Raw genomic sequence first — 13382 nt, 5'->3', positions numbered from 1 at the left:
ATTTGATAAAATGTTTCTTATACATTATCTTATCAATTAAACTTAAGTTATGATGTATTTTATGCATTAAAATTAAAAATTGTTAGACAATATGAAATTAGGTCTTCCCGTACTTTATTTCTCCGACATAATTTCCGTATGCAATGACCTTTGAGTTGAACTCATTCGGCAAATCAAATGCGCAAGCGCATATTTCCGGTAAACAGAAAAGATGTCGGACACGACAGGTTTGAAGTGAGGTAGAAAGCCGACTTTGACTGATTCGGGAAGAAAAAGACGACGGACGGAAATAAATGCAAAAAATAATAAGAACAGAATTTACATCGGTAACCAGTACGATCACTGGATGGAAGTAAAGTGTGCGCTTCGTCTTCAATCTAACGCTGAAGTGGCAAAGATACTGCTTGATAAGTAAGTTTGATCGTTGTCTTTACACTGATATTTTGTCATTATTTCTATCTTAATCGTATTTCGTGGTACACAGCAAGTAAATGAATATTTCAAGTCCAGACGTTAACAATAAACCAAGTAGAATTCCGCGTTGTGCATTTTTTGGGTGCAGTTCAATCTTTAAACTATGAGGCCCTCGGAGGGATAATCATGGTACATGGTAAACGGAATATTGTCATTTCATACTTTGCTATGAGGATTAAGCTATTGATCCACATGTAACATTATTTTTAAAACATCAAGAAACGAATTTCAAAATAAACTTATAGAAATGAAAATTAATATGTTCTTATAATTTTATTTACTATACACGAAGGCCTAGCCTATACGTATGAAGACATACACCATTATTGATAAACGTGTAATTTGAAACGAATTTATTTGTTGTTTAAATTACTATATTACATAGAACTGATAGCATAAATCAGAATATGTTACGAAAAATTATCATGATAGTATGATTAAAAAAAATTAATACAGGCAGTGTTGACGTTTCAGTTTATGAAGAAAAAAAAAGGGTTTGCACGTTTATAAATGTCAAATTTTACCGTTAAATTTTACAAAGGTTTGAACAACCAACCAGCCCTGCACCTACTCATGAAATTTCTGGGAAGACTTCCAACAACTTGATAACATCAACCCCTGGGCCAATTAAATCTACAATAATGATTAAGCCTCTCCGTTTATCTGGTGTGTCTGAAATATCGTCATCAGAAAGCGAACTTGGAAGAAACTCTGTGTAAGTCCTAAAATATGTCATACTCAAATTAGGTAGGAGGGAGATGACAGTATACTTATATAACATAGGCGTCAGAACGGTTGAATCCCCCCCCCCTTTTTTTTTTGGCAAAGTTAGACCTAACCATCAGGCACATACATGTAGCATTATGGAGGGACCAGCCCGCCCCCCCCTTTAATGCAACAAACATTTATGATTTTGTGACATACTAGAAGCCATTTTTTTTTTTTGCTCGTCAGTATTTCTAATGATTAGTCTAGCCCCCTCAGCTTCTGACGCCACTGTATAATCTGTAGAGATATGGTGTGAATTACCATTCATGAAAAAATTAATGCATTATTTGAACTTTTAAAATGAAAATTTAAAAATGACATCCTTATTCAGCACTTCGGTTTTATTGATCAAAGCACTTGTACAAATTCTAATTACTTGTGATCATTTTAGAATCATGTTAATTAAAATTTTCAGGGATGAGACCCATATGTCTGGGATAGAGGAAATATGTAAAAAAAAGGAGAGTCTTTGGTGGAAAATACACAAAGCAGCTTTATAAATCCATTTGAGTAAGCATGAAAATAAACTATGATTAGTTTGAAATCCTTGGTTAAATTAATTGTTTACCTTTTGTTTGATTTCAAACGTACCGGTACATTTTTGAAATTGGAAAAGGTGTTAATAAATAAGAAATTATATGCTGGATAAAATTATGGCATGTTGATTGTTTTGGTAGTTCCTAAATAACTTACTGCATTATTTATGTTTTAATGAGAGACACAGGTGATAGGGCTTAGTTTATTTAATCAGACTTCTAATCATGGTTTTTTTTGTATTGTGTACAGCCTTACCATTTCTGAGGGTAATCATTGAATCAGAAGATGACGATAATTATTCTTATGCAGACTTTTTTGTTTTGATTTGACTTATAGGTAATTTAGATATAATGGTAGTTGGTGGGTTTTTTTACCATTGACTTCACATAATGAATTTTTTTAATTAGTGTTCATCTAAAATTCGCTTTAGCAAAAGAAATGTTGACAAATTGGTGTTGGGACAGCCTATAGTCTGGGACAGCTAGACTACTCAGCTATGTTAAGGGCGTCCATACAAAAATAGCGATATTTATCACATAAAATGTTAGCCTTTGAACAATCTTAGTATTCTACTCCAAACATTTGTTAAACAAAGTGATATTTTATCGATTATACAATTTAAAAAATTTGTTATCGGATGAGCAATTTTTGAGTCTCTTGGGAATACCCTGTCACGTGATACTGCTAAAAATAGATGAACCAGGAATAATACGAAAAAATGCAAAGTGCAAGGGCATAACATAAACAAATCTGTTTCTAACTTGTAAAATGAACCTTCAAAATTTCGAAAAGTGCTGGGAGCTTAAACTATTCAAGTAAGAACAATTATTAAATTCAATGTAAACAGTGTATGAACAGCAATTTACTGGGATTTCCCGCAATTAACGCTTATTTATATGAAATGCGTAGCGACTTCATACAGCTCCCAGCACTTCTTGATATAATAGGGATACAATTGTAATACATGGAAAGAAAGTGAGCGCACAAGATTGTAAGTTTGCAGGAATCCTCGACACGAATCAATTGGGATTTAAATGTCTATAACTTCGAAAGGCTATGTACAGGTTTCAACAAAAATATATTATGTTGAGAGTCGAAGTACATGTCTATTCCGGTTATTAAAAAACTCACAAGCTTTCAAAAAATGGCAATGAGAGCTAAACCGATAACTAGTTGGAAATGTTAATGCAAACAAATTTTAATGAAGTTATATTGTGTATATCCTAAAAAAGCTAGTAAAAAGAAAAGAAAATAGTGTTCATTCAGCAGATCTAGAAATCAATGACAACAAATTAAAATATACCGGCATATTATAATTCAACATCATGTTATAATAACAAACATTTAAAACAAAAAAGTTTAAATTTTTTGAAAAAGACCACCAGTCGGATTTGAACCCAAAACACTGAATGTTTGTATTCACTAATCCAGGACGAAACCACTGAGCCATGCGAGACTTGTCAATATGCTCTATAAAGTACTGTTTGAAACAACATTGTCATATCAATGGACTTTGTTTTTTATCCTTCAAAAAATAATTTGAAAAAGTACATAATTAGTCATCTCTGGGTCATCTCTCCATCTTTTTTTAAAAAGCGACATTTTTAATGTTGAAATATGTTATCTTTACACGTTTCAAATTTGTGGAGAGAAGACCCAGAGACAACAAAACCATTTAAAAACAGTTGTAAATAAGTAGGATTTTGCATGAATTGATAAAACCTTTTGCATTTCAAATATTTTTCCACTCATTCCACATCCAACAGAAACCAAATAACGGTTATAATTCGAAAAATATTCAAAATTAATTGATGAAATTTTCACTCTCCTTGTGCGCCCAGATTCCTGCCGAATGTACATTTTAAGCGCCCACTTTCTTTCCAATATATTTGATCAAATGTATGCCCTTGCACTACTGCATTTTATCTGACCCACTTTACTTTCAGCGTCATTCGCGTGAAATTCAAACGCAACACTGACTAAGATCATGATTTTAATTTTTATTCTTAAAATAATTTAACGCTGTGAATTTCACAAAAATAATGTTAAAATGTTGTTTCTGTTTACACTAATCATCATTATAAAATTGTTGAAATTGGAAAAAAATAATTTCATCAGTTGCCTTTATTGGGGGGGGGGGGGGTGTAAGTGTTGAGTTTGTAATTTACACATTTATGTTTCATAATAATTTATGTTACTATGCTAGTGAATAAATTCTTTTAATGTATTATCAGATTTAATTTTAATCATAATTGATATTTTAGTACTAATTAAAGATAGCAAGAAGAAACAATATATCAATATTATCAAGAATTTATTTTGATAATCAACTTTACAAATACTATAGATTGCTTTTCTGTGACAAACTGTTCAACAAGATTAGTGTTTTCTGATTTTTAGTATTTTTCTGTCATAATGTGTAATTTATGGAAATTGACAACTCTTCTTGCACACTACATGTTCTTCTCTTCTGTCTTTTTGATATTAGGAGGTAGTCCAGTTGATAAGAAAACCAATACCTGAAATGATGAATATATATCAATTTCAAATTTCATTTCAATAAATATCAATGCAAATTATTATAATAGGTTACATAAGTATCATTATCAATATGATATTAAAAAACAACAAACTATGCATGAAGTTGAAGTTAGTGAGTAAAAGAAATATTTATATACATTTGTAGTACCTACTTTTTATCAACATCCCAAGAATTAAGTGTTTTCAGTGGACCATCTACTGCCTAAGTAACCCTGAAAATGAATAATGTGTCATAATTAGCAAACTATTGTGTTAAAGATAGCATGAAAATGAAACATTACACTATTATTGGACATATTAATGGCGGTTTCAATTTCAGTGATATTACAACAGGCATAATCAAATGTTTACTTTTCAAAATGTGTGGAAATTCAGTTTGAACACACTTTAATTTTGTCTTAAATAATATTAATTAGATTTTCATAAAAGAAGGCTGAATAAAATAATACATTTCCATTTACTTAAACAACTTTACAATCTTGTCTAATATGTAAACGGTGTGACCGTTGGACCGAGCGCAGATTTAACACAGTGCAGTTTGATTTTTGTATAATAAAATCTATTTAAAACGCACACAGTAGGATTCGCCAGCATATGGTTGCCTACTCAAATCATTCGTCAAAGTTAAACTAAACGTCGCGTGCTCAGTCTACATTATGACGTCATATTTCAGACGTAAAACGTTCAAGTTTTGTCTTCGGAAATAGCCGAAGAGAGTTACGTGATTCCGATTTTTTTTTTATTTCTTCTTTCATTGTTCGTCAATTTAATTCATATGAATGCCAATGTAATAAAATTGAATACTTTATTCAGTATCTAAAAGATCAGGTCCTTGACGTTGATGTTTTATTTTCCATCTGATAATTTGATAAGACATACATAGAACAAGTCGTGTGTCTTGGTTGAAGCACTATTGAAACTTATCTGGATTCCTTTTTAATTTCTTTTAATTCAAATTACCTTCTTCTGAAACACTGGAACTTATTTAATCGAGTTTAGGGGCAATAAATATCGATAAGTACCAGTCAATCAATGATCGAACTAACTTTTTAAAAACAAAATGGCTGCCAACATGGCGGCGCCCAGGGTTGGAAGAAATTTTTTTTGGCCTTAGTACCCCTGATTCAACTTTCATTTTTCACTGATTTTCTTATATATACGTGTTACCATTAATCCTCGCTTCGCGAGGCGCTCGCTGCGCTCGGTATAATCATTCCAGATCCTCACAGTAATCTTTGTAGTGCTAGCACATACAGTGTTTGGCCATGGCCTTTTTATTGTGTACTTTGAACATGGAGGAAATGCGATCTAATATTATCGCGATATGAGACCAGTAAAAAGCCACAATGAGCTTCAATGCTCTTTATGATCAAAACTAGCAAAACGTAGAACAATTACTTTGCCTGACTGAGTCACCAAACTGATATTTGAACACAATATTACATGAAAAACAAATGTATACAAAATCGAAGCCGAGGAATTTCACCTCGTTTCCGTTTCATCCAACGATATTAAATAATATAAAACAATATCTAGGGGAAGTACAGATAAATCCTACCTTGTTCAGTTGAATCCTATGCCGATTTCTGTCCACGCTGGTTGTAAACGAGTTAAATTCCGAGATATATCACTGAAGTCCACATGTTTATTCTGATCACAGCTGCAAGCGTCGATGTGACGTAGTCAGCCTCGACACGTCATCAGACGACTTAGGAATTTCATGATTTCGCGAGATATAAGAATAGTTTATGATTTTATTTCAGTACACCTTTCTTGAACCATTCAAACCCAATAATTAATCATATTCATTTTGGTAGATGTTTGTTAATTACCGAAATACCCATATCTCGTGAAATCTCATGAATAAGGGGCGGGGCTTATGCAAATCTTTCTAAATCACACGTGGTAAAATTCTTAGACCTTCCTTAACATACCTGAGTGTAGGTCTTAACCTCAATCACTTTACGAATTAAGGGAATGTCCGTATGGTATCTGGTCACATGGACCACACTGACCGAAACAGAACTCATCTTTAATAATTCCAACAGAATCTAGCAAACGAATGAGAGCTGGACGGAAATGCGCTGCAATTTATCAACTTGGTACCTAAATGACCGCTGTTGCCTAGTTTCGGCAGCTAGATATGACGTCATTTTCAGTTATGACGTCAGAATCTTGTACTTGAGTCCGCGCTAAGAGTTAAGCTAGGCTCTTCTAGCCAGGCTACCATGACAAACGGGTTTAAGCAATGCTTACTTCATATAGAGTCTTATAGAGTGCAAAACATTTATTCGTTTTTTTTAAATGGTAGATATAAAAAAAAAAAAACAAGGGCACCGCTAAGCGGAGCATCCCCTCGCGTCATGAGTTATTGTGTAATAAGACTGGTACCCCAAGAGGGGGATAAACCCTGCTCCTGGGACAGTCGGGTACGGGGGTGACTACCAATTATCCCTAATTGCTGATTAGTAGTCAGCAAAAAAAATGAAGTCAACAAAGATCAAAGTTTTAAATTGATAACAAATTTATTTGCAAAAGATGAATGTAGATGAGAAACTGGTACCTCCAGTTAAACAAATCAATGAAAAATATGTATGAAAATGACAAAAATTAACCATGAAAATATTATAAATTTTACTTTAGAGTTTAAATAAGAAACATGAAAATTTTCCTACACGTTTTTATTATAATTTAAATCGGGCTCGAAATTCAAAATATTAAAATAAACTATGGCGCCTAGTCTGAAGAAGATAAACTTCTGAGAGAAAAGAGTTAGCTTTTATTGAACACTGCCTTACCATCATTTATACCGAAGTCGGTATAAAGTGCTTCGAACGGGAAGATGAGCTTACCCGAGAAGTAGGCTGCTATAAGCAGTGGACGCAAGGCGAGCAGTCCACCGAACTACTCGAAACACGCCTTTATATAGTGTGAGTACACAAAAGAAACGATCAGCCAACCATGAAATGTAACCATACCCCTTATTGGATAAAATTACAGGTGATAAACTTATCAGGTAAACCCTAGTGAAATACGTTTTGAAATAGGGACCAATATGGCTGACCTGTATACACAAAATTGATAAATTAAAGGAGACTTACTTGTAAGGCGAACTTTGATTGAAATTCTCCGAGGCATTCAGGAACGTGGGGGCAGGTGAGATATGCTTGCTAGTTCCCAGATCAGTATTTAAAGAATCATGTGATCAATCGAAAACTGAATAATAATTTGAATAAATTGCAAATTAATAACAAAACTTATATAAGGGTGGGACAGGGTCGGGCACCTGCCCCCACGTTCCTGAATGCCTCGGAGAATTTCAATCAAAGTTCGCCTTACAAGTAAGTCTCCTTTAATTTATCAATTCTCCTTCGGCATCCAGTCACGTGGTGTCATGTGAGACTTTAAAGTCGATTGATACATGATTAAAGGATAAAGTAAAAACGTACTTCCAAGACAATTACAATATTTATTTGTACAATGCGACTATTTCTTCATTTTTGACAAAATTCCTGAAGAAAAACAAACATCACTTTCAATGTTTTTGTCATAATATTTCGCAAAAGTCTGAGCAGATGTCCAACCAACACTGTCCATGATCGTAGTAATCGGAACACCTGATGATTTCGCCGCACTCGAAGATGCCGCCCGAGTGCTGTGCGCCTTATAGATATCAGTATCTATCTTGGCGTTCTGTAAACACAACTTAAGCCACCTAGCTAAAGTATCAGTAGATACCGCTTTATACGGCTTTTGAGTTGAAATTAACAATTGAGAAACATTATTTCTAAACACCTTTGTTCTATCTAAGTAATCTAAAATACAAGAAACAACACAAATACAAGGATTATCTACATAATGCTTAAATTGAAGAGGTTTCAAATGAAAACCTGGTCTGCTCTGTTTCATTAATTCCTTAACATCAAAAATTATTACAGAAGAATGCTCATTGACAGTCATAAACTCAATGTTTAACGCTTTCAATGTCTGCAGTCTTTGTCCTGAAACTAAGGCCAATAGCATGACCAATTTCATTGATAAACTTAATAATGACATGTGTCGGTTTTTGCCTAAACTAACTAAATAATCTAACACTTGTCTAACATCCCATGTACTGGAATAACGTGGGAAACTGGGATTTATGTTAAACACTCCTCTCATAAATCTTTTGACTAACGAATGTTCCCCTAAATTCGAGTCATCATCTAAACAGACAAAGGAAGATAAAGCACTCCTTGCTGTATTTAACGCACTATAACTAAGTCCTGATTTATGAAGTGAAGTTAAATATTCAATTACCAAGTTCACAGAAACTTTATCAGATCGATCAACTTTCCCATCTATGAACTGAAACCATTTGTTTATATAAATGTCATACTGTTTATGAGTAGACCTTCGCCAGGACTTCATAATGATTGAAACTGATTCCTCTGATAAACCGCGTCCCTCGTATAATTGCCGGACACATGACAAGCGAGGAGGTGGAGTTTGTTGTGAAGCGAGTGAATCGCAGACAGCCGATTCGGTAACTTCAATGTCTTTGAGCTGTTCGGAATCTTTATGGGCGGAGCTACACACATCCTCATTAGCACCGGAAACCATAACTGTGTTTCCCAACACGGAACAATTAAAATTCCTTCGGCCCTGTCTTGCTTTATTTTCTGTAACACTCTGTCTATAATGCTGAAAGGAGGAAATGCATAAATGGTAGAAAACTGTTGCCAATTAATTGTGAATGCATCAAAAGCTAACGATCCTGGGTCAGGATTCCACGAAACATAGTTTTTTAACTGAGTGTTTATACGAGATGCAAATAAATCAACACTTGGAAAAAATAATCTTTTACACAATGCATCAAATATATTTGAATTCAACATCCATTCTGTGTCGTCTCTAATTTTCCGACTCTCAAAATCTGCCTCAATGTTATCTTTACCCGGCAAATAAGCCGCTGAAATCCATATGTCGTTAGCTTTAGCTAATAGCCAAATTTTTCTTGTAATATCATTACATTTTGAAGATCTTGTTGACCCGAAATGATTGATACAAGCAACAGCAGTTGAATTGTCAATATGAATCTTTATATGTTTTCCACAAAGAATTGATAAAAAACTCTTCAGTCCTAAAAAGACTGCGTACAATTCTAAATAATTAATATTCGGGGCATAAGCAACCTCTGATTCTGTCCAATTACCCCCAGTTTTAGAATCACGTAATACTGCGCCCCATCCGGATAACGATGCATCCGTGAATAACTCAATTTGAGGATTAATACGTCTTATCGGAGCACAAGTGTTCAACACAGTGTCATAAAACCACATCATATCATAATAAGCCCTCTCTGATAATTTCATAGGAGAATCAAAATTTCCAAAACTCTTTGACAATGCTTCAATCTTCTCAATTTCAATCGTCTTAGAAAACAACATTCCGTAAGGAATTGCCACTGAATAAGCAGTTAATAATCCCAAGAGTTCTGAAATATTGCGAATTGTGTACGAATTTTGTTGAATAAACTTAATCTTTTGTCGCAAAGTAGCTATCTTCTTATCAGTCAGACTTATTGTCATTTCAACAGAATTAATTTCAAATCCTAAAAATGCAAATGACTGCGTAGGTTTAAAAATAGACTTCTCTTCATGTATGATAAATCCCAATTTTTTCAAAAGATCACATGTGTAGAACACATTGTCTGCACATTCTTTAAACGTTGCACCCTGTAAATACACATCGTCAATGTAAACTACAGAGATAAATCCTTTTGATCTTAACGAAGCAAATACTGGCTTTAACAATTTTGTAAAAACTCTTGGTGCCGAACTTAGTCCCATTGCCAGACATGTGTATTCCATAACATTGCCCTTCCAAATAAATCTCATAAATTTTCTAAACTCGTGGTGCACATTAACCGTGTAGTATGCGTCTTTCAAATCGATCTTAGCCATGTAACAATTCTGAGTCATAATATTTAAAACAGACTGAAAATGTTCCATTTTGAAATGTTTGTACACAACAAATTCATTGAGATCTTTAAGATTTAAAATAAGTCTAAAGGATCCGTCGGATTTTGGTACCGTGAAAACCGTAGATATAAATTGATCATCACAATGGTTAGCTTTGCGAATAATGCCCTTCTTCTCGAAGGAAAGAATGAGATCTTCAATTATTTCTGAATCACGCTTACAAGCAACTGTGGGTCTAGCCCTTGTCTGATATGGAATTTCACTAAATTCAATTTTATATCCTCTAACAATATCAAGAATATAAGTATTTGATGTCAATTCTTGCCAGTATTTTATATACTTTGATATACGACCAGCAATGTGTGCACTGACCTGCGAGTCTAGAACTTCTTTGCTTTGTAAGGGGTCCGCACACTGCTGCCCTTGTTCCATACGGATGACTGGGTGTTGTCTCGGGTTTGTTTTCCCCACCCCGTCTTTCCCTTCTTGGATCCATTTGTCCAAGAAGGCCTTGATCCTAAAAAAGGCTTTGTTGACGATTGATATTTGTCAACTTTCTTTCCAACTTTGTTGGCTTCCTGAATCAATTTTAGTTGATCGGCAATGTTATCTCCAAAAAGCATTTCCGTCACCGGAACCTGGTTAGAACACAAGGATCTATAATCCGTGTGCAGATCAGGCTTGATGTTGTTCCTTCGATATTCATTCATGTCATCATTAGCCATAGAAAGGAGAACCACGGTATCCATTAGACTTTCGATTAGCGGTGAAATTTCCTCATTTTCGCCTTTTGGATCCTTTTCAACCAGTTTTTCCAGAACATACGCCACAGGTCCAAAAGCCCGGAGAAGAGAGGATTGTGTTTTCTGAAATTCAATATCCTTTGATCTCGTAGTCGTTGAAATCTTTCTCCAAATTTCGGGATTAACCCTCGGAGTAGAGAGGTAATCACAATTTTCGGGCCGAGGATTCTTCTCCAATAGATCAGTTCTTCTTTTTTCATCATCCTTTTTTGTTTGCCGATCGCGAACAATAGATTTCAGAATTTTAGATAGTTCTGAATTAATACACGGCCCCGTCTTTTCGGAAGAAGTGAATTTGTCTGAAAGTTTAGACAAAATTGAAATATTACCGTCTGGCTTAGTTTCCTCTCTATCTTGCGAAGAGTTTCCTTCTACAGAGAGATTATCTATCTCTATATCATCGTTAGATGATTTTCTTTTCTTGGAAGCGGGCTCCTCACAAAAAGTGTCAATCCGCGCATTTGTGGATTTGATTTCCTCAATCACCAAAGACTGAAATTCTTGAAACTGTCTTTGTTGTGATTCGATCAGAAACTTTATCGAATCGCTTAATGACTCCGGAACAGATTGCTGTTCCTTTATCGGAGTACTTGTTTTTTGAGGACTTCCGAGATTACTCGGGGCATTTGCCACCTCAGTAGATATATCCAAATGTTCGTCAACTTCCAATTCTTTAGCCAATCTTTGCAGTAACGAATCAGTCATATTTCACAATGTAAAATTCCGCGTAAATTAAATTTCACGATAACAATTATAACCAAAGCACGTGCGCTCGCACTGGGAATAGCAGCAAAACTGATCTGGGAACTAGCAAGCATATCTCACATGACACCACGTGACTGGATGCCGAAGGAGAATAGCACTTGAACCGTAATGTAAGTGTAAAATAGCTTATTACAAGAATTGAAGTTACTATTTAAGTATCTTATATTGAATCTTATATTGAATTACATGTATCCCTAGCTTAGTTAATTGTTTATGCAATTTATGATTTTTAATAAAATAAACATATGGTATAGGATGAGTTTTATCACATTCCTCCCCCCTTCAGACAAAAACAATATATTTATTTTGTCAAAACAAAACATAATGTAAAACACTTAATAAAAAGTCAATCTATGAGCAATTCATCGTAATAGCCTCAAACGTTGTGCATTGCCATTTACATCGAACACCATCACTTTATCACGATTCACAGTTGCGTTTGTTCTGGTAGCCCTTTCTTCATCAAACAGGGGATTTCTCTCACACTCCTTTAGCAATCGTTTTCTCTTTTCTTTTTCCTCTTCTCTCTTTCTTGACCTTTTCTCTGTCTGTGTCATTTTCCTCTGAAGGGGTGTGTCTCCAGGTGAAATATAGGAACGGTTCTGTACCATGATGTCTACCAATAGACCGTCCACATTATTCTCTCGATGAGTGGCGCTTATGTGTTTTCTGGCTGATGCTTTTGTTCTAAAACATTTCTTGCACGATATGCATTTGGCTAACTTTCTCTTCTCCTTGTGGATATCTATCCAGTGGTCAAGGAGTTGGCCGTATCTCCTGAAGTGAGTACTGTTTGGACACTCCTCCACTGGACATGTCATTCCAAGGGGAGGGAAAAATGGACGCTGCTTCTCCTCAAAAGTCTTCAATTCACTTTGATATTCATTCAAGTCGAATTCAAACTTCATGGCTAAAAATAATATATATAATCAAATATCGATGTCTTAGAACAATCGAATTTATATTTGATTCTTATTTTCAATATTGATTAAATCTCTTTATTTACAACATATAAATATCTAAAATTTATCGGGGTTAAACATTTTATTTTTCCGGAAATTTTTATTCAGCGTTCTGGGTTTAAAAAATAACGAAAAGTTCATGGTGAAAATAAGTCGTACCAAAAATATTCGATTTTTGTTGAGTCGTACTTAGACACATTCGGAATTTTTTTGTTAAGTCGTTCTTAAAATGGTTAAGGTTTTAGTGAATTCGTACTTAAAGCCATCCGCATTTTGTTAAGTCGTACCAAAATTTATTCCATTTTTTAAAATTTTTGAATTAGTTACTCTTGCATTTGGTTTAAGAACTCTGCCTTTTACAGGAACATCTAGTTTTACTCTCGACATGAACGGAAGACCCACTCGTTGTTTTGCAACTAGCTTTGCTCTAGTTATTCTTTTTTTTTTCTTACCGATTTTGTTCAGACGATTTCTCGAAGATTGTTGAGTCGATTTCGCTCTAATTTTTAATATTAACGTGTTTTTATCTAAAGCTGATACATTATTTTTAATTTTTGAAAATACACTTC

The 13382-nt window shown here is 34.4% G+C and overlaps 1 protein-coding gene and 2 pseudogenes across 1 annotated transcript; 1 reads left to right on the top strand and 2 right to left on the bottom strand.

Moving 5' to 3' along the window:
- LOC128174582 (uncharacterized) overlaps positions 1 to 13382 on the bottom strand; it is a 130935-nt pseudogene that overhangs the window by 78283 nt on the left and 39270 nt on the right.
- Positions 212 to 2108, top strand: LOC128173324 (uncharacterized; annotated as a pseudogene).
- Positions 8867 to 11911, bottom strand: LOC128173294 (uncharacterized). The gene is made up of 2 exons (XM_052839010.1): positions 10656 to 11911; positions 8867 to 9003 (listed from the first exon to the last, which is right to left on the bottom strand). Exon 1 carries the CDS (start codon positions 11789 to 11791, stop codon positions 10664 to 10666), a length of 1128 nt encoding a protein of 375 aa, XP_052694970.1. The 5' UTR covers positions 11792 to 11911; the 3' UTR covers positions 8867 to 9003; positions 10656 to 10663.

Source organism: Crassostrea angulata, chromosome 2, assembly GCF_025612915.1.
Source record: "Crassostrea angulata isolate pt1a10 chromosome 2, ASM2561291v2, whole genome shotgun sequence".
In the NCBI taxonomy this organism is placed as follows: domain Eukaryota; kingdom Metazoa; phylum Mollusca; class Bivalvia; order Ostreida; family Ostreidae; genus Magallana; species Magallana angulata.
Note: the sequence above shows the minus strand (reverse complement) of the source record. Positions and strands in the feature narration are given on the sequence as shown.

Bases quoted from the DNA above. Each gene is read 5' to 3' on its own strand.
- LOC128173294 (XM_052839010.1), bottom strand. From the start codon at position 11,791: ATGACTGATTCGTTACTGCAAAGATTGGCTAAAGAATTGGAAGTTGAC.